At 45.1% G+C, this 25,295-nt stretch overlaps 1 protein-coding gene across 2 annotated transcripts; it reads right to left on the reverse strand.

Moving 5' to 3' along the window:
- Positions 1-1,442: 1,442 nt before the first annotated feature.
- LHX2 (LIM homeobox 2) lies at positions 1,443-22,827 on the reverse strand. Of its 2 annotated transcripts, none has more exons than XM_056505026.1 (5): positions 21,927-22,480; positions 18,996-19,198; positions 17,978-18,360; positions 9,296-9,501; positions 1,443-4,399 (listed from the first exon to the last, which is right to left on the reverse strand). In XM_056505026.1, exons 1-5 carry the CDS (start codon positions 22,152-22,154, stop codon positions 4,112-4,114), a joined length of 1,308 nt encoding a protein of 435 aa, XP_056361001.1. In that variant the 5' UTR covers positions 22,155-22,480; the 3' UTR covers positions 1,443-4,111. The 2 variants fall into 2 exon arrangements, with proteins under 2 accessions (XP_056361001.1, XP_056361002.1); XM_056505027.1 differs by having other exon boundaries at positions 3,595-4,399; positions 18,996-19,201; positions 21,927-22,827.
- Positions 22,828-25,295: the final 2,468 nt, after the last annotated feature.

The following is a 25,295-nucleotide window of genomic DNA, read 5'->3' on the forward strand; positions in this document are numbered from 1 at the left end:
GTGTGATGCTGGCAGGAATTTGTTCGGTGCAGCCTGTGCAGAACAGCTGAGAGGGGCCTCAGAAAGGCACAGGCACTCCATTTGCAGACTGATTCCAGCTCTGCACAAATTAGCTTCTGCCAGGGATGGTATAAATCCTCCTCACTCAGAAGGGGTAAATCCCTGTGGGAGCAGGACAAACTCCACCGAGTGGTGGGTGATTGAGGGGTGGCAGTGCTGGAGCTTGGGCAGTGCCACCGTGGGAGGCACAGAAGGGTCAGCAGGGCTGGGAGCTGGGGCAGGGAGCAGGGGACAGACACATCAGTAACATCAGCAGCTCCTGATGCAGCCTGGAGGAGAACCAGCATTAAAGATGTGGGAAGTGGAGAAAAGCAGAAAAAAGTCCTCCTTCCAAACTCTGGGCTTACCTCCTCACACTGATGTCATGACCCATCCTAATGGTAATTTATGTCAAATTGCATTTTAAGAACAGTGACAGAATGATGTAATTAGCCCTGGCTTACTGAGGTTAGAAACAAAAAAAAATCATAAATCACCTACTTTCAATTAAAATTCCTCTTTCTGAACATTATTAAATGAAGACATCAGCATGAACACCAGCTTCTTTCAGTCACCTGGGCATCTTTGCCATCATCAAACTTAAGCATGAAGCCTGATTCTTGTTTTTGTCTTTTTCTCCTTTTCCTATAGATGAAGATTGTTCTTACAGGTGCCTAAGCTTCCTTCCAACGGACAAAAAATAGCAAACACTTATAGGAAAGCAGCCTAATTATGTTTAAAAACAGCCAGGAGGAAAAGATAGTTTGAAAACCAAAATATCTTGGAGGCCCCTTCTGCATCTATAGCATATTTGATAAATTGACTTTTGCTTCCAGGGCACACATTCAACTTCTTCATTAGTATAATGATCCTTGGTCTTCTTTTCCCAAACTTAGATAATTTGAATAAAAAATAAGTTTTATGAAATGTAGCCATTAACAGAATCAATAAACTTTAAACTGTGTTTACATATCACTTGCAGCAATCCCATCCCTCTCTGCCATAGATGAAAATATATTCAGCATTCTTATAATACATTGTCCATTCTCTATTTGACAAGAATAATCCAGTGTGCTTGTAAGTACCAAGGTGACCTGAAAGTTTTTCAAGTACATAATCCCCTTTTATATTCTGTATTATGTATGAACTCAGAGACAGAATATCTGCATTGTCTTAAATAAATTAGGTAAAATGTATTTCAAAAAGCTTCTTGAGTCAAAAAGTAGCAAATCATTGTATGTATTTCCATATTTGTATAGTTTCATTATATTCTTGTTCTAAGTTACTATTAAGTCTCTTTCATATTTAAAAAATTAACTACACACCTATCATGCAAAATGTAAAGAAGTATGTTCAACTAATTCAAATTAGATATACAGTAAAAATACACTTCCAAAGAAATATCATTTCCATTTTTGTTCATGTTTTTAACAGAATTTCAGACTAATACATCAAATGTGGAACTGTACAAGAATGTGAAGAAACATTAGGATTGCAGTAGTAAAAAAATGTACAGCATTCAAAACCAACAAGCTCTAAACAACCAAACAATACCACAGGATTGAAACAGTCATGGGGACAACATAGGTCATCGGAGCCAGAGTGAATCCTAATGCACCTACGTAAAGACCCTACATAGAATATTGTCTCTTATTTATATGCAAAATCCCTGATTTGATTAAACCAGACAATTTCTCTAATTGTCTCGTATAGGTTTCAGATAAGATTAACATGAGAGTTTTCCCCTTCATGAAGGTCAGGTGTTTGAAAAGGCAATATTGAGAATTGATTTGAAAGATATTTCCATCCACATGGATTCAGGTAGTTAAGATACAAGAGCACAAACAATAGCAGTACAATTTTAAAGAACCATTGGAATTGTTCTCCGCTACATTTGCCGTAACACTTCGGATTTCAGGATTCAGAATTTTTAAACTGTTCACAGGTTAATACACGGGGTTTTAATTATGGGCTGTAACCATTTAACAGTGGACTAAAACTGCCTTTTAAATCAAGTAAAGATCCAGCTTAGGATGTAAAAAAAAAATCTCCAAGGTGATTGACAATGAACAAAACATTACAAACAGCAGAATCTCCATGTCAGAACAGCTTTGAAAGGCAGATATGTATCTGTTACAGTCCACTAACCAGCACAACATCCTTATTAGACATTTGGATTATGAGGAACGATGTCCTGGATAAACCTGTAGCATTTATAAATTCAACACAAACGATCTTTTTTAATGTCTCATCTCTGTGCATAAACTCAACAGACCCTGCCACCCCTGGGTTTGGTGACCAGACCCCAATCCCTCTCACAGATCTCAGTTAGTTCCCATCTTTGAGGACTGTCCTGCTTTACCCATAACTCACCTGTGGGTTTTTTTAAGCTGAAGTGTAAAAAAGGTTAATAAATGACCTAATTATGTCAGCTTTTCTATCCCATAGTCCTCATGCTCTGAAATCTCTCCCTGATCTCGATAGGAATTTGGCTTGCACAAGAATAGCAAATTTGCAGTTCAAAAACCTGAATAAATGTAGCACTTTTAAAACCAAAACACTGTTAGGAAAAAGTCCAGCCTGCAAAATCATCTTCAATGCTCTGAGAAGGGCAAAGAACACAAATCTTGGCACCTGTCTTGCTGTTCATTTGGAATAATCTTTTAGTAATTCTGATCCAATGGGAATGAGGGATTAGTTTTAGAGAGCTGGCCAGTAAAACCCAACATCTGACTGAAAGAACTGATGGGAGCAGGTTTGAAAAGGAACAACCATCTGCATCTTATGTACCACTCCAAACCTCTAAACCTACTGGGCAAACAGCATAGTGTTGGCTCGTTCTTATACATATTTAAACTTTGCTGAGGTATTTCTTTTATTACAGAAAAGCAAGTTTAAAAACAATAGGAAAAAACCTCAAAATACGAGATACTCTGCAGAGATTTTTGGGGAGAAGGAATTCAATTGTATTGAAAGGTCCATAATCATTAAAGGAATAACCACTTTTAGTGTCAATAATATATTCTTCCTTGGCTTTTTATTCCTTCAAAGCATTACAAAAAATGTAAGGCTATGACTTTGTAAAACACAATTTTGCCTCAACTTTGCCCACCAGTGTTGTAAAACAACCTGCAAAACTTCTGTCTTTTTCCTAGGGCACACTTTTCCCCGTGTCCACACAGCTGTGGGACCCCAGGCCTCCTCCAGGACAGGGGACAAGCCACACCTTGCACAAAAGCAAGATTCAAACATGCTGGCCAAAGTCAGGTTTCCTTCACCTGGCAAAATGAAACATAGTTCTTCTGTTTGAGTTTTAACATTATCTGATAACTTCTACCTGCGACTGACATTATTTCTCTACGATGAAGACACCTAGACGGTTGTACAAGCTGGATTTCTCACCCATACATATTTTGGGAACCAGAGGAATGTGTACATCATACTCAGGGTTTTTCCTAGGCAGACACTGTGTTTGACGTGCATTTTTCTAACTCTTTTAGATGCAGTCAGCCTACCTCGATTGTGACACTAATGTTAAACGTAACTGCAGCCGTTACCAAATAGTTTCCATAAGTGGTTTTATTACTGGTTAGATTTTACAAATTCTGGTATTCGAACAGACTTTGACCTTAAAATTCTAAAACAACAAAGCAACCAATGAAAGGCTTAGGACTATTCAAAGTAACAAATTCTTTAACATTTTTGCCCTGGTCATAAATATACAGAGAGAAAAAGAGAGAAGTAGACATGGAATCCAAAGAATGTAGATAAAACAGTATATAAGGCACATGGCAGTCTTTGAAAATACAGAAGCTTTAGCCAACTTAAATTAATTGCTGTTTCCCTTGCTCAGTCCACAAAACTGTACAGTTACACAAATGTTGTGTTGCAATAGATCTTCCAAGTTATTCTTCAGTCCATACTCCATAATACCAGAACACTACATTTCCTTCTGTTTTTTAGGAAAGATCCTAATTGTGGTTAGTCAGTTGCTCAAAGCCTCTATTAAAATACACTTGGAATTTCAGCTAAGAATAATTTCTTTTTTAAAGAAATTATTAAGGAAGAGTCATCAGAAAAGATTTGTAAGAGTTGTCTGTGAAGGACTTCGAGATTCATGAACCTCAAGACTTCCGGGCACTGATGTCAAGACCGACGTCACAGTTGGCATAGTGGGATTAGTCAAGTCTGTTAAAGTAGTGGGAGTGCTGGATGGACTCATGGAGGCATTGGATATTTCTGAGGCAGGACCTGATGGGGTCCCTGCTTGAAGTGTTGAGTCTGAAGTCTTATCCACCCCTGTGTTTTCTTGACGTAAGAGGTTCCGTCTGAATTTGGCTCGAGCATTTTGAAACCAAACCTGAAATAGTTTAATATAACAGGGTAGCATTTAAAGACCTGTAGTGTTCAAAAACGCAAAAGCACATTCACTGCAGTCCCAGCTGATGGACCTGCCTTGGCTGCTTCACCTCCCTCTGCTCCTCTTCACATCCAGGGATGCTCCAGCTGCAAATCCCCCTATCAAGCACTCTTCCTTCCCTGGAAAGCTTTCTCCTTCAGCCAAAGTTCTTTAAGGTGCACACCCTGTCTCTCACACTCTCTCTGGGGAATGCCACAAGGAAACAATCCTCAGGCACAAATTCAAGGGCCATGCATAAATCACATCCCTACAGTCCTTCTTTCTGAAAGCTCAGTATTTTAAACCAGTTTATGTTGGCATCTGCTTTGTTAAAACACTTTGTTTAAACACTATTTATCACTATCAACACACAAAAGTTCTCTTCAAACAGCACAGGTAAAAATATTCCCATGATTTTAGAGGAGTCTAGTATAGCAGTGACCCTACTACAGACCAACAAAAAAATGTGGTCACAAAGGGGCAAGCCCCAAAGTGATGGTTTTGCCTGACACCTTCCCAAGCAGTGTCCTCTCCTCGTCTGCAGGGGCTGTGAGTGAAGCCAATCACTTTGTTCTGGTCATTTAATCAACAAAAGCTCAAGCACCAACTATTCAGGAACTATAAAAACAGCAATTGGAACTTTCATAGGATTTGTTACCTTTCAGGTAGAGATCATTTCTATTTGTTCCACAAAATAATTTAGTGTTTGGTTCCTTCAAAATACCTTCCGGAAACTGTATGAAGGATAACAGCTGTGAAATGGAGTTTGGAACTGGCTGCTGTTCCCCAGGCCATGGGACTGTTCCCTGGGGGCTCTTCCCTGGGCCATGTGGCTCTTCCCACATGGTTATGGGGGTGTTCCCTGGGCTATGGAGCTGTTCCCTGCCAGTGGCCCTGGCCATTATCCCAGCAGGGACAGCAGTGTGCAGGGCTGGAGCTGGGGCTGCCCTGCTTCTCCTATGGGCAGCTCAGGCTGTGCACCTGGAAGGGCATGGCAGAAATAACCACCCAGACACACAGAACTGAAAGAATCCTTCCAGAAGGACTTATCTCACATCAATTACACAATTCCTTCAGGACTGAGGAATAAATAAAATCATTGGTAAGTATTTAGTGGGTTTCTGTCCAACTGTATCAGTACAAGGCTGAGCTATTTCAAATCAAATGGGAAAATACAGACCAAAACTCCCAGTGAAAAATAAAAAGCAGCTGCAAGACCCAGCACTGCTGTTCCCACACTCCAGTGAGCGGGTCTGGATGCATGGAGATGGGCACTCAGCAGTTAGGCAGAAAAATATTTACTGAGGTGAAAATATTGCACTCCCTCTTCAGTGATCTGTGGAGCAAATTCTTTGTCTCCACAAAGTCAAACAGGAATAAAAGAACATCTCCATATGATAAGGGAGTGTTGAAAATAAACACTAAGAGTTGTGAGGGACTTGGATACTGAAGTTAATGGGATCATCACCTTAGATAACTTTATTTCCTGGTTTGTAACACCTTCATTGCTGCATCTGTTACATATTAGCTGCGTGAACAGCTTCTGCTAAAAACAAATTTTTAAACCAAATTTTGCTCATTTGCACAGCTACCTGGAAGACCTTTAGGTTCCCTGAATTTCGCTAACTAGTAAGTGGAAAAACAAAATATAGAGGACGTAACACCACAAAGCAGACTGTGTTCACTCATTGCACATGCATTGTGATGACTCTGCTGTAATTTGTAACTGTAGAGTCAAAGAGATATTTAATGAATGGGGGCTCAGGAAGAGCCTGCAGCCTAAAGCAAACCTTCACCAAAGGGCAGCACAGGTCCCCATGTGGGATAGAAATATTTTAGGCTGGAAACTGTACCAGCAAAGTCCAAATGCATGCAGTGATCTCTGTAGGGTTCTGGTAGTGACTTTACTGGGGACTGATAAGAGAAAAAATAAGTGGTGTATACAGCACACACTGAAAAATGATGCTTTATGTTCCTGAAGTGCTTAGGCTTAATAATCTTATTCCAGACTCCTGAGAGAGAAGAGATACATACCTATAGCTAACACACCACACTTCCTCAGGGCTATCTACTCTCACCTTCCTTTTCTAAACTCACAGAAAGAAAGATCAGTTCCCCAGAGAGCAGCATTTATGCCCGTTAGGTTAGTTAGCTCACAATTAGCTGGGGCCGTTAATTACAAACGATAGCTCACAATAAAGGGCTTGTGTTCCCCAGCTGTAGTACAAGAGATACATGAATTAAATTGCAATGTAAACTTAAATTGGAAGGAAACATAATAAAAATAGGTGTTAAAAATATAAATAAGTTTGTTATGGTTCTAATGTGGCTGCTTTGGGAGAACAGTGTGCACTACAAAGGTGAAGGAAATGCATCCTGAGAAGCAGAGTGTTACATTTCCAGGCCATCCCACCACTGCACATGTGCAGCTGGTGACAAATTGTGTATAAAGTAAAGACATCAGTCAGGGCTTCCAACTCCAGTATCACTGAGCATTTAGAAAATCCTCAAATTCTCTGCTCATCTACCAAGACCCCTCATTACATGTGTGGCTGTCTCTACAGCAAGGGCACTACAGCTGTTCTCTAAACCACCAGGAGCTCTGCTCTGTGTGTTTAGGAAGTGCACCTTTCTCCTTATCTGCTGCCCTGAATTTCCCCTTAAAATAAATTCTATGAAATGTGTCCACAGAGCCAGGATCCTTCACCAGCTGAAGGAGATGTGAACACACAGAAAACACCACGGCTCACAAACACCTGTTAGGGAGTGTGGGAGAGTTCTGGCTCCTGGCAGGTGTGCCTGTTCACCTCTGAGGTGTGGGACAGGCTGCTACTAATGATGCTTGTTTCCATCAGCAGTGTCAGTGAAGCACTTTGTGTTCAATAACTGACACAGGTGGAATGCCAGCCTTTCTGGCTCCAAAGAATTAATAAGTGACACTGTCTCAGTACATCATGACGAGTTTTCCCAGCAATGAGCAACCCTGAAACTCATGTATGTGAACTTAATGGCCACTCACAGGTAGAGAAAAACCAACTGGGCAGAAAAGTTCTAAAACACACCAAATACAGGTTTGTGCTCTCATGGCCTGAATGAATTTTCAAACAAAACATCCATTATTAGAGAGTGCTCATAAGAGGCGGGAAAACTCAAGAGGTAGCAGACAAAGTATCTCTCCATTTTCTGGAATTGCCTCCAACAGCATCATCCTCAGGCAACTATCCTCAGCACCACCTATTGTCTTCCACTACTGCAACTAAAGCAGCCTGGACATAAAGGAGTATTTAACTCGGGAAGTAGAAGAAGTGAAACACCAAATACCAAAATGATAACAAAACTTTGGTGGAATTGTAAAGTTCTGCAACAACAAAAAAAAAGTAGAACCAAAAAGAACTTTAAACTGCAAATTGTGATGTGTTTAAGAAAGAATGAAGAAACAATGGAGAAACAGAAAGAGGAACAGAAGAGTAATGGGGTGGAGTCCAATTTTGGAGACAAGGAAACATGCTCTGAATAGGAAGAAACAGAGACAATAACTTGGAGAAAAGATTCAAGAAAGACCCATTCAGTGAGAAGAGAGAGATGGAAATCAAAGTTGGTGTGGAGTAACAAGAGAAAACAGAAAGATGATCAAGAGAAAGACACTGATGTGCAGCTTCTCAGGTAATTCAGGTGTGAATGGGCAGACCTGGTATTACCAATGTGTCTAAATTCTGAGGGTAAAATAGAGGAGAAGGGTCAATCTAAGGATAGACTAATGCAGTAAATTATTTCAGCCATGTGTGTGGTTTAAGGACAGTTGCTGTGAGACACCACATCAGGTGCTGGGATGTTTACTCTCTATCAGAGGAATCTGTTCCTCCACAGCCTCAGAAAAACAAACCCAATGCAGCTATGAGAACGCAGCCACTAGAAGTCATTACGTACGCTTTGTCATTTTACTGGGAAGCCTACAAAGCCTTTGTTCTTATTCTGGTGGCTGTTAGATCTGTAAGCTTCACCATCCCTCCAGTGAATTCAGTTTTCCTCAGTAGTTTTCTCCTGCCCTTCACTTGCCTGTGACTTGTGAGCTGTCCACAATGCTTCCCAGATGGAGCTTGCAGCCCTACCCGTCTCTAGGAAGGTCACAAATTCTTTTTCTTCAATTAAGACCCATTTAAAACTTTCAGCAATAAATCCTGGAATGCCATGACTCCTATATGTCCAACTTTAGGCATTTGGCATTGGGTAAGTGCTCATTAAGTCAGAACTACAAATTAAAATGCAGTTGAATCAACTAATACTGTTCCCTTTCCTTCTCACAATAGCTCAGATTGAGTGTGTTCCCATAAGCAAGAAAATGTACTTTTAAAATGCAGTTTTATTTCATTCTAAGTTACTAAACTATGAGTAAAAGTTTTGAAAATTTTCATTTATGTCCACTTCAGTTATGAACAAAGAGCCCTCCTCCTTGTCCTGATAAAATGAATTCAAACTGTTGATTAATTTCTTACAAAGGTAAATATTGACATGTTTTCTGAATTTTTAAACTAAAAGTTCTCTATTTACAGTGAGTACACTAAAATAAGTCACTTTTTTTACAGCAGCCTGGAAGCTAAAACATGCACCAGAATTAAAGAACTCCAGGAAAACAAGCGGGGCCCCAAGCTGTCACAACTCTCATAAAAATTAGAACCCAAGTGATCTGCTTTAGAGAAGCTGCTTTAGAGAAGTAACTCTTCTCATATTTTCTGGGAATTAACTTAGTCTCAGAGAAGGTATGAATTATTAGGAAAATAACAAACCAGCAAAACCCATGGCTTTTTAAATATAAAATTGATACTTTGATCATTTCTCAAGGTGAAAGATGGCTCTTACCTGAAGAACTCTTTTGGTGAGGCCAGTTTTCTGAGCTAGCTGTTTCAAGTCCTTGGCATCAGGATTGTGGTTAATAGCAAAGTATGACTTCATTGTCCGCAGCTGGTGGTGTTTGAAGGACGTCCTCATGCGCTTTGTTTTCTGATTGCTGGGGTATTGCTGGTCTCTGTCCAGGTGGTCACCATCGTTCTCATTGCAACTTAAAGCTTAAGGCAACAAGAGGAAAAGGCCTGTAAATCTCTTGCCCCTCAACAAATATTGTTCTCAGTTTCCCTGAGTGCAGAAATTAAAATAACACACCACAGCAGGTACTGGCACGAGCCCGACCTGCCCTTGCTCCGTTTCATGGTTTACAGAGCAGTTTAGTTTGGAAAACCCCTCTGAGACCATCGTGCCCCACTGTTAACACAGAGCAGCCAAGGCCACCATAACCCACGTCCCCAAGTGCCACATCCACGTGCCTTTGGAATCCCTCCAAGGATGGAGGCTTCACCCGTGCTTTTGGGGACATTTCCTAATATCCAACCTGACCCTCTCCTGGCACAGCCTGAGGCCATTTCCCCTTGTCCTGCCCCTGCTCCCTGGGAGAAGAGCCAATGACCCCTGGCCATCCCCTCCTGTCAGGGAGCTGTGCAGAGCAACAAGGTCCCACTGATCCCCCTTTTCTCCAGGCTGAGCCCCTTTCCAGCTCCCTCAGCCCCTCCTGGGGCTCCAGCCCCTTCCCAGCTCCATTCCCTTCCCTGGACACACTCCAGCCCTCCAGTGTCTCTCCTGCCATGAGTGGCCCAGAGCTGCCCCCAGCACTGGAGGTGCCCCAGCAGTGCCAGCACTGTGGCCAGCACAGCCCAGGGGCCATTGGCCTCTTGCCCACCTGGGCACAGCTGGATCATATTTCTGCACCTTCCAGCCATTCCCTTACAATAACCAGCCTGCAAGGACCCTGGCCTCCCCCTCTGAGGCTTTTAAAATGTCAGTTCTGTTTCCTTTTCCCTCCACTCCACCTCCACAGAACTTTTGCTCCACTTTCTGTGGGAGGACAGTAGCTGTCCTCAGTTCTGTAAAGGGTTTTACTGTACTTGGTATTGCCATAAATTGCACTGTAACACACAAAGAGAGCTGCACAATACACTCCACTTAAATCTCAATGGAACAGACTAGTTAAAATCATAATTATTTCCTCTATCAAACTAAACCCTGTAGAGTACAAGGGAGACCATTAAATGGAACACTATAAAAGAAATAAAGTTTGTGGCTACCAGACAGAAAATTATGACTATAATCTGACTAGCTAAAGAAATAAAGCTGTTAATGCAACATATTCACTGGCATGCCAAATGAAAAATCTTTTAAATTATTTATATGTTTGTATTTCCATTTAAAAAAAAAAAAGTGTTTGCAAATACTAGTTTGAATGATTGCTTCTGCCACATCCTTTTGAAATCAAGGAATGACACTGGTTGATACACTTGCAGAAATCAAACACAAGAAGGTCTGTGAGAAACAAACACTGTAAAAATTATTAAGTAGTGTTAAATGTTGAATGTTAAACAAAATAATCTTGTAGACCAAAAGAAGTTTTTCATTTATTTGTGTATACAGTAAACCATAGAAACTCTCTTAAAATAACATTAAGGACTGAGCTTAAATCCAATAAAAAATTAGGAATAGAACTGAAAATTAGCTCTGACAAACTGCTGTTAATTAGCTTTTCCTGTCCAAATATCTACAAATGCCTCTTAATTTCCTACAAGTTTTATGCTAAAAGAAATGAAAAATCGCTATTTCTGTTCTACACGGCATGTGAAAAATGACAAAAAATTATTTTAAAACATGAGTTGTTGGGAATTTTCTTAAACACATGAACAGGCTTGTTTTCAATTGTCCATTATTGCAGTTTAATTACAACTGAGTACATCTCATGCACCTATCTTTATAGTGTTACTTGAATTCCTGCTGTCCATCAGTGGGTCTCAGCCCTAGTGAAAACACACACATTCTGACAGGCATGAATTAAAAACAGATTTTAAAAATACACATGAAATGCATAGATTCCTAAGTAAAGATGCATACAGGTTCCCTAAGCATGTTTGCAGCAGCTACAGTAGCTGCTTTACAAACCTCAGCCTTTCAAAACCTACTAAAAAGCTGTGGCACAATACAGAGCAAGGCCTGCAAAAATTCAGCTCTAAGCCTAAAAGCACGTTTGTTTAACAGACACACCCAAAGTGTCCAAAGCCTCGAACTTTTCTGTGTATTTATCTACTCCTATAATTTAAAAAGCAGCTAAAAAAATGGTACTGTATATAGAAATGTGTCTGTGTGCGTGTGTGCGTGCATGTGCATATATTTGTATAAATCCCTTCCAGACCTCCAGATCTTGTGCCAAATTTTGGCCATACAAAGCATTTCTACTTGTTTTCCTGCAGCATGGAAAACTGCAAGCACCTGAATTTAAAAGGTGTAAGATACTCAAGTGGAGAGAGTAACAATGGGGTAGTAATGGAACTGTTTAAGATGTAGCCAAATCTTTCAGAGTTTAAGATCTGAAACCTAGTTGCCCATCTGGAGTCATCGCATGTGCTCCAGTCTCCTTCATAGCCACAATTCCTGATATAAAGAGCACTGGGATAAAAAACATAATAATGGTTATAGAAAATTCTGTCATGGAAAGGTAAAACCAAATCATGCTTATTTTTAAAGTGTACCCAAAGAATTTTAGTTATTAGTAATGGAAAAGACCTTTGTGTGTCATCTTAGAGGCTTTTGAACCCTCCAAGAAACAACAAGACAGACATAGGAGGAAATGCATCAAAATATCTGTCTGCAGGACTGACGTCTGGTTCCTGTTAATATGCAACTAAACAAAGCCTAGGGCTGCAAGGAGCTGGATTTTAATGTGTCCCATAGAGAATGAGATACAATCAGAATCCAAGGATATAAAACTGATTCTAAACCCTCCCAGAATGGAATGAGGGTATCAGGTTTTCATCAAGCCCTGATAGGAAAAGGAGCAACTTACTCTTGGAATTTTTCATCCTTTTATCTCGTTATCTACTAAGTCAAATTAATATTAAAATGACAGTAAACATGTGCCATTTGAGAGTGGCAAAATGTCCTTGGAAGTTGCAGAACAGATTTTGGAAGTGCAGGAGGGCGTGTGCTGCTCATTGTCTTGTGAGAGTCGTTTGACCACTCCCAGGCATCACCCAATATGACATAAATAGTCCTATGTGATGCCAATTCCCCTCTTGTATTTGGTTGTGGTGCCTGGCACCATCCTCAACAGGCTATTTTATTCAGTCTAATATTATCTGCATCTCTCACAGAATCTGCAATGTCCATGGGTGTTGCAGGCACGGATACAAAGAATGGGCCAAGGGTGTAAGTGGAGATTTTAAGAGCTGAGGAGTTTCTGCAAAAGGCATCAGGGTGTAAAACTAACACTGTACATGCTCCTCATGCAACCCTCTGTTTTCTAGGCACTGTCTTCCCTGTTCTTTTGTGGTGTCCTGTGTATCTCCCAAAGGAATTGCTGAACTATCCATATGTAACATTTCCATTCCATTGCAGCATCTCGGGCTCCTGCTGGGATTTCAGAAATACAATTGGTAGAATTCCAGTCGAATAGAGCAGCCTTAAATTAAAGAGTGTTTCACTTCTATTTTTTGATAAAACAAATTCTGAAGCAGCGCCAAATCTCTTTTCTGACCCTAGAACATTCCTAAGGCCCTGGGCCTTTCCCCAGACCACACACCAAAAGCATTGCCCTCCCACCCTCCCGCTGGTGCAGCAGTGGCAGCATATCCACCCTCAGCCCCATATGGGCCACCTGGCCACAGGATAGTGATGTCCATGGGCAGCATCATTACATCCCTACACATTAAGAGTAAAACATTTTATTATTGGTAGCCAAAATACCCTTTGCAGATGAATGCATAACACCTCCCTAAACCCAACAACAGGAGTGTAAAGCAAGCTGTGCTGGTGCTTTTGTAACAAAGTGTGTTAGAGGAGGAGGAGAACTTGGGAACACTGCTTCACCCTCAGATCACCAGAGCCCCCCATGGCTTGGGATTTGGGGCAAAGTGTGTGTTTAGTAGTTAGTAGGTTGCTAAGGATATGGCACATGAAGATGAGAAAGAGAAATTTCCTTTGGGGGAAATTTTGTTCTTAGTAGCTTGTGCTTGACATGTTAGATTATAACAAAAGAAAGAAAACTAATCCTGATTTTGAAAGAGTGATGAAACAAGAGACACGTAGTGTGTGCATTCTCTCTCAAAAGTGGCTCAGGAACATACACCCCTTTCCTGCTGTAATCGGAGTCAAGGGGGTGTTTTAACCTCCTGCTGCCTGGAGAGGGAACTTGTGATTAACTAAAGCAGGCAGGGGTGCAGCCACATTTGTTTAGTCAGAGCATGTGGAGGACTTTGTGGTACCCATATCCTCACAGGGGACAGAAGGGAGACAGGGCCCTCTGAGTGGTACTTGGGACAGGAACAAACATAGTCTTTCTCTTCGGAGGAAGGAGAAGACAACTTAGAGAAAGCAGATTCCTGAAATTCTCACCACAGGAATTAAAAGGGTTGAAGCTGTGGTGCTGGGAGCAGGCAAGGTATTTCTGAGGCTGTTTCTGAGGTGCCTAGAGGCAAAAAGGAGCGTGTCTCTGCTAAGCCATAGAGCAACAGACACGACAGCACTGCCCCAACTTTGGCATTTCAGGAAGTGTTTCTGAGGAGATACAGCCAGTCAGCCTCAAGGAGCCCAGGCCGAGCATCACAAGGCCAGGACGGAGGACAGCAACATTAGAAGCCCTCTTCCCCCGGCCTTCCCCTGCCGCCTCGGACAAAGGGGCTGCGCGCCCCGGTGCTCCCGGGGCTGCCTAAGGAGAGGGGCCCCGGGCCGAGGTGCCCCCGGGGGGAGCGCGGCCGGCCCGGGGCTGCGGGGCGGGAGAACAAAGGGGCCGGCGAGGGGCGGTCGGGCCCGGGCCCCGCGGGAGGAACCGCCGCCAGGGTTTTTCCCCTCAATTAAGCCAATTGAATGGCGCTGAATGGCCGGTGCGAGTGCGCGGTCAGTCCCTGAGCGCCGCGATTAACCCGGGCAGCCCCGGCCGGGCCGGGGGAAGGGGCTGGCGGCGGGGCTGCAGCGGGCTGCGCTCCCGGCCCTGCCCGAGGGACCCCGGCCTTCAGCGCCTGGGGAGCGGGGGCGCTCCCGGGGCCCCGCTCGCCCCTCGGGTGGGAGCTATGTCAGTGCCCTGCCCCAGACCCTGCCCCGGCCCCGACCCCAGCCCCAGCCCCCTGGGGAGGAGCCAGACGCGCCCGGGGACCCGAAAGGTGACTACAGCCCGGGAGGAGGGAGAGAAGGGGGAGCCAGAGAAGAGAGGGAAAGGGGCAAACCCTAATTTTTCCTAGGAAATCTCTGCAAGACATCCGATTTTAAGCTGCCATTCCCGTCTGCTTTCTCTGTCACAGTAGTCACAGGGAAGCTCGTGAGCTTTTAGTCCCAAGGGAAACGAGGAGGAAAGAGCGATTGGCTCTTCAAAACTTTCCAGGCTTTTCGCATTTTTTTCTCAGGGAAAAAACTCAAACCCCTTTTGACACAGCTACTTGAGAGGGTCAGCTCCAGGCGTCCCAGCGCTGCCCCGAGCCCTGCCGGGAGCTGGGTCGGCGCCTCCGCAGCCTCCCCTTCCCCCGGCAAAAAGCCGCCCCCAGCCCTAATCCCCATCCGCCGAGTTCGCCTGTCCAGCCTGGATATTCCGTCACCCTCTCAACGAAGCACGAGGCATCTTCCTGCTAGCAAAGGAAGGAAGTGTTTTTTAATATCTTGGCTGTTTGTGCAGATTATGGGTATTTTATCAGCTCGGCATGCCCCAAGTTTGCGCAATACATCTATCATTTTCCAGGATATTTTAGTGTCTTAAAGCCAGACTAGATACAAATGAATAAAACATAGCAGACTGTGGGAGGTTTGGGGTCTAATTCACAAAGGGAGTATTCAGAATTCTTTACAGGTGCTTCTGTGTTCAGCAAGCTTTCAGCCATTGATTTACTGACCTAAAAAACCCATCAAACTCCATTCCAACAAGTGAAGGAGGAAATTATGATCACAGGAACACACTTTAAAAAAAAAAAAAAAAAAAAAAAGAAAGAAAGAAAAGAAAGAGAAAAGAAAGAAAAAGAAATCTTTTTGAAGTTTCAGCATCCTTCTAAGCTATTTTCCACTTGTCAGGCTCTATCCACATCTAAACCCATCATCCCTCTGCAAATGGAGTCTCGTTTAAGTAGGAAAAAGAAAAGTCTAATTCGCCTTGCAGATGACTATTTGCTGCAATTTACAAAATTATTTCAGTCTGACTCTGCCAAGTTTATGGATTCCCCCTTTCTCACCACCTCTGGGCATAGATTTATTTGCACAAAGTATTCTACACAAATCACCAGGAACAAATCCCATCAGAGAACAATATTGTGCATTTCTGAGAAGGATATTACAAGTTCCACTAAAAATAAACTGAAACTATCTCATTTTAAGTGGTTTCTCTTTTAAAGGCACAAAATCGAAGGCTTTGCAATAATTTACTCGTTTGTAGAATTTTACATCAACGAGCAACCCAGTCTGATTTCCAAGATCAATGGCACTTATTACCGCATAAATTAGTCGATTATAGGTCTAGTAAATAGTTAAGTAGATAAATAGCTTAAGCAAAGAAGCCAAAGGTTATTCAAAGAAGATCTCTAAAGTTTCAGTTGCATGCTCTAAACAACGATTAAAAGACAAAAAAGTCGGACGGCAATTATTTTGTAAACGAATTTTTCGAAACGCAGTTAAAGGCGGTTTATTTAGGAAGTCAGGGAGCAGCGAGACTTTCTCAGGCTGTGCTCCCATCCAGGACAGGTGCCGCTGATTCGGTTTACAGGTCCTTTGAATCTGAAAATCTGCCCTGCACAGAGAGACAGCGGAAGGACAATTAAAAGCTAATCCCTCCGAAAAGGAGATGTTTTTTAACGGGAAAGGTGCATATTTGATGCACGTTTTAAAACTGAACTGCTACTCACAAGAACATTACATCCACCTTTCATCAGCCTTCACCACTGGGACTACTACCGCTTTTTGCACTACTTCCACATTATTCCGCAATTAGTTCAACCAATAATAGCCTGCAATTTTGTTCCCGAGGTGCGTTTGCCGGTTAGAGATGCGCCTTTTCTCCCTGCCATTTTCAGTGCAAACCACCCCATTTCGTCGCTATTGTTACTCCCTTTAGGCGCAGCGCACCCGTAGTCTCCCGTTCCCGGGTGCCTCCTCCGGCCCGAAGCCAGAGCCCCTCGCCACCCCTACACTTCACGGTGTCCCCCCACGCCTTCCTCCCCCCGTTCCTCCTCCTCCTCCCCGCGCAGGCGGAGCGGCAGCCGCCCGGCGCAGCCCGCAGCTGTCGGGGCACGCAGAGATGCGGCTCGAAACAAACCGCAGCGAAATTGGCCTTTACCGAACGCCCTCTCCGGGAAAGAAAAGAATGTTAAAGGCGAATCTGAGCCCTATGGGACACGTCTGTAGCAGGTAGGTTAGAAGAGAAAACAGGCTGGAACGAGCGGAGAAGCACAGAGGGCACCGAGGTACAGAAGGCGCAGGGAAACGAGTTCGGTGCCCAGCGGATGGCGGGACGGCCCGAGTGCCAGGCTCGGGAAACGCCGCACCGGGGGGAAGCCCATGTCAGCCTCCAAGTCCTCCAATAAAACCAACACCTAAGAATTTTGTTTTGTCCAAGCATTTTTTTCCCCTTGAGTACAAGCAGCAGCGCAGGAAGCCCCCGGGATGGCAGCTGGCGGCAGCTACACGGAGAAGGGGAGCGAGGGGAAGAGGGGAGCGGGGATGGGGGGGCGGGGCGGGGGGGGGGGGGCGGGCAGGAGATTGCCCGAATTCCTTTGCCTGTAAAATTACAGTGCTGTGGCGGTGGGGAGGTTAAACGAGGAAACACGTCAGAAAATTTGCCGCTGGATGCAGAGAGCCCCGCTTCTGCCAGGTTCGCTCCCGTTCCTCGCGCTGCTGGGCTCGGTTCGGGGGCAGCTGTGGTGCCGCGGGGCAGCGATGGGCTGCCAAGAGGATGCTGCGAGTTTCCCGACTCTTCTCCGTGACACGCCTCATGAACAGAACTCCAGCGGGACCTGCCCTGGTGTGAGCAGCCTCTGTGCTGCCCGCAGACACCTGCTGCCCGCGGCCCTGCCCGGGCATACCCAGTCCTGCACCCCGTCTGCCTCTCAGCCCAGGCCCTTGGGAAACGGGCACTTCCTCCCTCTCTCTCCTTCCAAAACTCTGGGGTGCAAGAGCTCAGGACAAGGCTGAACAATTCACCCGTCAGCAGCTTTAGAGTGTAGCCACTAAAGAAAATTCACGGGTCTCTGAAGTGCTAACTTAAAATCTCTGGTTTCCAGATTTTATTTCAGGCTGCACTCCCCCCTCTTCCCCCCCTTAACCAGATGACCTTGCTTCAAAACATTTTATTTCCAGCTGAAGTGAAAAATGCTAACATATTAGCTTCTGTAATTGCAGTTTGACAGCCCTTGATCTCAATAATTATGCTGCAGCTAAACTATTATTAACAGTTTAAGCTAAAATAAACGGAAATCCCCCTTTGGAAGTGAACAGAAACAAACCATTTGAACTGTTCTGGGGGAAGGTGGGGTCTCTTACCTGCATTGTAGGCTGCCAGATCTGCTCCAGGCCCCGGGCTTTTTCTTTTCCTGGGTCTCCCCTTCTGGACAGTCCCCACGCCATTGTAATAAGGCAGTCCCAAAGTGTTGGCAGAGCCTGCTCCCAAAGCCGGGCCCTTCCCAGCGGCTACATCCGAGTGATTGAAATGCACCTGGTACTCCCCCTGGATGAGAGTCTCGAAATGGAGGCGACAGTACACCAGATTGTCCTTCATGCCAAAGTGATCGCCAGTGGTCAGCATCTTATTGCAAGTGGTGCAAGTGAAGCAGTTTAAGTGATATACCAAATCCCTGGCCCTCATGACCATCTCGGAGGCAGAAATCCCCAGGTGACATCTCGCACATCTCTGGACCGAAAACCTCCTGCAAAACAAAAAGGCCAGAGGAGAAGGTGAGAGGCGCATTCCCCCCACCCCCACCCCGTCCTTCGTCGGTTGTACCCGGAAGGCGGCAAAGGGCTGCGAGACCCGGGGCGGCCACCTCGGCCGGGGCAGCGGCACAAAGCCGGGACGTCTGCGGAGCGCAGCCGGGCGGGCATCCCGGGACGGGAGCGCGGGGAGCCTCCGTCCCGTTTCCCAGCTCGCAGAGCTGCTCCCGCCCCGCCAGACCCCGCCAGGAAAAGGCACCGACCCCCGGCCCGCGAATGTGCCCGCACCCCCGGGCCGCAGGAGGCACCGCTGGCCGGCGAGGAGCGGCCCTGCTGCCGGCCCCGGGCCCGCACCCAGCACAGGAGGCCGAGCAGGGCACGCCTGGTGAAGGCCTCAACAGCCAAAGCAGGCTGGGGGGAAGCTGTGCCCGGGCCGTGCCCCTCTCCCGGCAACACGGGACTCATGCTCACCACGAGTGTCTCTCCCCAGGGGAAGGTTTTAGGAGCTCACAGCCTGCCCCACGCGTGCCCACGGATCCCCTCCGCAGTCTCGTCAGGACGGGCTCTGCTCAGCGCGGGCAGCGGCGGGCGCTGTCCCCGTCCCCGGCTGGCGGCCGAGGGCAGGCTGTACCTGTAATAGTCCTCCTTGCAGTAGATGCTGCCGTCCTTGCTGAAGCAGGTGAGCTCGGACTCCAGATTGAGTTTACATTCACAGCATTTCAGGCAGCGCATGTGCCACTGTTTGTCCACAGCCAGGAGGTAATAACGGTCGGAGATTTTACCCCCGCAGCCGGCGCACAGAGCAGCTCTGTCACTGCTGATGGAAGGCATGGTCTGCTGGGGGAAAACAATTACAGACCGTTAGCGAGAGGAGAAACTCTTGAGCACGGCTGGACTCCCCCCTCCCCCTGCCCTGCCGGGGCCGGGCTGCTGCTCTCCTGGCACAGGAGCGGGGGATCCGAGCCGGCCACCCCGACCGGCCCCCGCGCCCAGTCCCCAGGGTCCCGTCGCATCCCACCTTCCCGGGAGGAGGCGGGGAAGCGGCCGAGACAAACAGAAAACCATCCTGGCTTTTAGGGGAGGCGTCCAGACCAGAACCAGAACTTTTTATTTTTTTTTTCCTGGTGGATTTTCCACTCTCAAACCAAGAAAAGATGCTGTTCAATAAACAGGCACAATAATAACAGAGTAGGGCAAATCGCAGATAGTTAATTTTAAAATTTATTATTGTGCATATACTGAGAGTGTCTGCACAGTTAATGCTCTGTGAGTGCGTGTATGTGGAGTGTGTCTGTGTGTGTATTTTCCTAGCTATAAAATTCCAGATGAATTACGATCAAACCCCCAGTAGTCACAGTGCTGCAGACACAGCTTTCTGCAAGCTGGTTCCAAACAACACGGATCGCGATCTACTGTGACCCAAAGCGCTAAAGGGATCAGTAAATAAAGCCACGGAGGAGATGAGCGTTACTAAATCCGAGGTGCAGAATGTTCTATCAGGAAAACGAAATAGTGGGAAACGTGTAGGAGTGACAGTGGGTAAAAACCAACAGGGCTCATTCGATTATGCTAGGATAAACTTGGAAGCAATAAAACTAAATATAAGCCCTATATAATTTAATAGTTTAGTGTCAAATCGCAATCCAACCAAAATCCTCAAAAAACCCCCAAATTCATACATATCCTGTGAACTTCTACCGAACAAGAAAGAGGGAGAAATATCGGAACCGTTTAAGCGTGCTTATTTATTTCAGCAGACACCTTAAAACAGCATTCGGGAGAGGAGGCTCGGTGGAGCAGCGTCTGGGGCAGACCTTGCAATATGCTGCTTTCCACTTCGGTCCCAACTTACTCTTACCCGCTTTGTACAAAAGCCCACGGCAGATCTGTTCTTGTGCACGGGAACCCGAAACGTTTCCTTACAGCTGTGCCCAACACGCAGTTTGTTTTGGTTTGGGGCGGGGGAGAAGTTGTTTGTTTGCTTTTACCTCCTCTAGAGTCTTAAATCCTCGCGCAGAGCAAAAGCAAAGACAGCTAATCGGAGGAAATCGAAAGGAACCGAGGCTGATTTTCCAGCACATGCCAAACCCATTGCTTTCATCCTGTGCTTGCGGGGATCGCAAAATCCCATCTCTGAGCACTCCCGTTTGCACCGCATCGTTCCCACTAGGAGAACTCCACACAAATAAAACCCTGGCACTCCACTGGTGTTAGTCACAGGAACCCACCGGTAGCTTGTTTCTTTAAGGCATTAACTGAACTCTGAGTAGGGCTCGTTTTATAACCAAAGTAGTTTCTTGTAAATCCACTTGAAATGAAATAACATTTTTTTTTCCTACTTTGCTTTTCCAGTAACAAAAATATTCTGAGATCTAGAAACGGTATCCAAGGATCCAGTATTCCAACCCACTATTTGTTATATACACACGTGTATCCAAATAGATTACGTATAGTTATATAAAATTATTACGCCACAGTATTTATTCCAGCAAAGACCATTGGATGTTGTTTAACTGTACGGACAAATACTAACTTTCTAAAAGAAAACCAAAACCGTTTGGATTAGAAATCGCATCCCACCCTTATAGTACAAAGTCCATTTTCCAGCCGGTGTTTCAAGATTAAATAGTCTCACTGTCACCTTTAAGCAAATTTTGCATAACATTACAAGAAAGAACACACACTGATGAAGTTGGAAAACCTGAGAACGGATCTTCCTTGCATACGCATGTATCAGTTTACAAGACAGCATTTAACCAATGTACGAGATAATTTTACTTCAGAATTGTAATTTCTTTTTTAAAAAATAGTATAAATAAATTGTTCAATCACTTAAGACACTTCGGATATTTCTTCCACTTTACCAGCTTAGATGGATGCATCTTTTTATTATCTAAATGCATTAATATACAAGGACTACGCATCAGCAGACAAGATAAAATGTGGTAAAGTTATAAAAATTCGCACCCATCCATCTCCCTGAGACATATCTTCTAGTTTTGTTTGTCATGTTCACAAATCCACATATTGAAATTATTTTTAAATCCCCATAACTCAGAGACACTGGTGTTTGGTTTTTTCCTTCTTAAATGAATGAAATAAAGACTATCTCCATGAAGGCATACTACCTGAAAAATAACACAGAATTGGATTCTTTGGTGTTTGTGTTTCCATTCTGCAGACAAAAAATTCGCTGTGCCAAAATGTTATCAGTATAAAACCACACTTTGCCTCTTCCTAAAAACTTTGGAAGGCCGGACAGGCTGGGGGAAGGGAAGGAGTTCTTGGACGCTACCAAAAGGCTGGTCTATCTGTTCTCTCAAAAGAGCAGTACCGTTCATTTCACCCAAGCGTTACTATTACTATGCATATTATTAATAATTAACGGTTTCATGCCTTTCCCCACGGTTTCATTTAATCTTTTGGGGCGCCTTTATGCTTAATTTTCTTCTGATTTAGTATACGTTTCCCCCCGATCTGTTATTTTAGGGAAAATCTGTATCTGTGAGGGGTTTGGTATGTTTAGGGGGGTGCATGACTCTCCCATTCCTTCGGCTCCTACCGTTTCCGTCTCTCCCCTGTCTATAGCCGAGCTGATGGCCGGTGCTTCGCTTTTGGCTCTCCGATCCATCTCGTCGATGACCCCGTGCATCTCCGAGCCGGAAAGACTGTGGAAAAGCATCGCTGAGGAAGCAGAGGAGGAGGGCCCGAGCTGCTGTTGCTGCTGACAGTTGTCGGGGTCCCTGCAGGAGCCCAGAACTTGCATTAACCGGAGCCCTCCCCCATGCATCTAGCACGGCCGCCCCGTCTCTCCTTTGGGCACCGGGATTTTCCCCGGCAGAGCTCTCCGGAGCGCGGCGCAGGCACTGATCCGAGGTTTCAAGGGATGGGGTGCTGAAAAGGCGGGCGAAGGGGTTGAGGGAGAGGGGATAACTGGTGGTGTAAGCTTCGGGGCTTGTATCTAGTCTGTTGCGCGGCCCCGACACATCTCTCTAGGAGGCTTCTTCAGTGCAGGGCTCATTGCCCCAGGTGCAGTCCCAGGCTTTATGCTCTGGCCCAGCTGGCAGAAGGCTGGGCACGCTTACGGTTGGGAGGGATTAATAAATAGTCGAAATATATATAAAAAAATTAAACCATCTTCGGTGAGAAATAAATAAGAATTAGGAAAAAAAAAAAAAACAAAAAACAAAAAACCGACAAGCCCCTTACATCGTACTGTGCGAAATTTAGAGGAGGAAAGCAAGGGAGAGGGAGGCTGCAGCAGGCAGAGAGAAGGCTGGTGCTGCAGGGAGGCTGGGGCGGGTGCCCACCGTACGCACTCACAGTCCAGAGGGCTGGCAGCGGCGGCAGCTCAGGGGCAAAGTTTGCTCCTTCCCCCGCTCCTCCCCCAGCCCGCTGGAGCTCATTGGGAAAAGAAAAAGCCAAGGGGAAGGAGGAAGAGTTGGACGGGCACCAGATGGGACGGGCACTGGCGGCCCCCCTCTGTCCTTAAAGCGGCGCGGCCCGCGGGGCCAGGGGCGGGAGCGCAGTCGGAGCCGGAGCCGCGGCGGAGCTCGAGAGGCGCGTCTGCAGCGCGGGGACCGCGCGGGGCTCCGCGCCTTTTCTACAGCCCCTCTGACATCATGTCCTGCCCCGCCACCATTGGCTGCGCCGCGCCCGGGCCGCCGGCATGTGCTCGGGGCCGGGCGGTGTCCCCGCGCTGTCCCTGCCGCCCGCTCGCTCCGCGGCCTCGGCAGCGGCCCGGCCCCGAGCACAGCTCGGCGTTTGCCGCCCGGTGACCGTCGGCGACGTGTCGGGCCATAGCCCGCCGAAGGGGCTGTGGGGCACAACTCCTCCAGCGCTCGAGGAGGAGGCGTTCAAGAGTGTTTCCACTCCGAGATCACGCAAACCCCGAACAATTATGACTACTTGAATGCACTCAATAACCCTTGTCATGAAAAATATTCACTGTTAGATTATAATAACTTGAGTCACTCCAGTTTGTGGAGTCTTCCACAAACCAAGGCCTCTCGCATCTTTCAGCTCCAAGTAGACTGTAAGGAAACCAGGCCAGGAAGGTCTCTGAACTTGAGGAAAAGCTTCAGAAAGTCTCCAGGAAAGACAAAGAGTGCACAGAGAGATTGTTCATGATGTCTAAATATTTATCCAGGAGGTGGGTAGTAAGAAAGGACTAATTAGTATTAAAGATGTCAAATATCGCACTTCTAATTATGTTAGCAAAGGTAGAACAATGGAAGGTAAATTTGAATGCACATCTGAGATCATGAGACTCGCTGCCTCACCGTGACTATGAATTATTACATCACTCTGCTCATTCCCATCAGGTGCTGTTTTCTGACAGAGCAGTTTGCCTCTTACAGGTGTAGTGCAGTTAAGATTATCCTTGCTAGAATTGGAATTCTTCTGTTTATAGCCAAACTTTGCTGGGTTTATGCATTTCATTTTTACAACAATTGAGGCTTTTTATCATCTTTCTGTTGGGATTGCTCTGAGTAGTTAAAGACATTTGCATGTCACAGAGGAGAACAAAGTGTCTGTTGTAGAAATGCATATGAAATAGCCACAAGAAACCATACAGAATGCAAGCTAATTTGGCATCTGTGGGAACTACCAAAGTCTATCCTAAAATCAGACCTTGGCAAACAATGGAAGTTCATGTTTGAATTCAGATTAGAATCCTGCAGCACCATTAGTGGCTTTGTATAGTATTTATCTTGATAAAATCATTTTTCCCTTCCTTTGCACAGTTGTGAGACATTTTGAAGCCCCGTCTGTGCTGGGAGCTTTGCCTCCAGGAGCAGCTGTGGATCATTGCTCACCGGACAGCAAGGACCCGTGGTGGGACAGCCCTGGCTCACCTTAGCTCGAAGAGTGCTGCAGATATTCTTACTCACAGCTGTGTACCCTACTATCCTCAGACATTCTCATACCAGATTAATTCCCTATCACTGAATTGATCATCTACTTTTTGCAGTCAAGAAAGGTCATGAGTTTGTACACTTTATCTGACATTGCTAATTATCAAAAAGATTTTAGGTATTTCACAGAATTGAAATACATTATTTTATGTTACAGAATTGCCTCAGTGGATAGAACCAATAATACCAAGAGCATGCTGAAAAAGTATGGCATGGCCTCCAGTTCACAGGGTATCTCTGATTATCTTCTGATGGATATACAAATAGGAGAAGACATCCAACCCTTGCTACCAAAACACAAGGAGAGTAACAGAATGTAAACATAAAGCTGCTAATGTACACACTGACACATGAATGACATTTACATTGTTCAGAATAAAATCAAGGATACTTTCAAATAATGAGCCACAGAAAAATTGCTGGAGCAAAATCATCTTCAGAATGAAATGCAGGCTCATTTGAAATGAGAGTTTTTTCATTTAAAAAAATGGTGCACCTAATAATAAAGTCTTTTAACCTGTATTTTGTTATAGGTGACAGGTGAACAAATCACAGGTCTTGAGTTTCTCTACCCTGCCTCTCTTGGTAACGTCATCTCCAGTACCATCTGCTACCTACCAGACAAACAGACCAACCACATAATGAGGTACCAGCTTCCACCCAGCTACCGTGACTAAATCAGAACAAAAGATTCAACGCCTCCTTCAACAAAGGAACACAAGTCTAAGCTGTCTTTGCTAATTGCTGGGTTTCAGGTTATCTGTTACAGATTTTAAGTGAGCTACAAACTTCCATCAAATACTTATAGCTGTTGGACAAAGATACTAAGAATAAAAGATAAATGGAAGCAAAAGGTAAGAAAGAAGAGAAGAAAGCTTAGAAATTAAGTAACTACTTATGGTAATTTAAAGACTGTGGAATAATATAAACATGAAAGACCAGGGGGCAGAGTGATTGATATCGCATATGTTTTTGATGCCCCTACGGTTATTAGACTGCAATATATGGGAACA

Source organism: Oenanthe melanoleuca, chromosome 17 (genome assembly GCF_029582105.1).
Source record: "Oenanthe melanoleuca isolate GR-GAL-2019-014 chromosome 17, OMel1.0, whole genome shotgun sequence".
In the NCBI taxonomy this organism is placed as follows: domain Eukaryota; kingdom Metazoa; phylum Chordata; class Aves; order Passeriformes; family Muscicapidae; genus Oenanthe; species Oenanthe melanoleuca.

What these genes read in the sequence shown, in the direction of transcription:
- LHX2 (XM_056505027.1), bottom strand. Translation starts at nt 22,154, where the DNA reads ATGCATGGGGGAGGGCTCCGGTTAATGCAAGTTCTGGGCTCCTGCAGG. An exon ending in ACAGGGGAGAGACGGAAACG is followed by an intron (nt 19,202 to 21,926) that starts GTAGGAGCCGAA and finishes GTTTTCCCCCAG; the next exon opens with CAGACCATGCCTTCCATCAG. An exon ending in TCTGGCAGCCTACAATGCAG is followed by an intron (nt 9,502 to 17,977) that starts GTAAGAGACCCC and finishes TGTTGCCTTAAG; the next exon opens with CTTTAAGTTGCAATGAGAAC.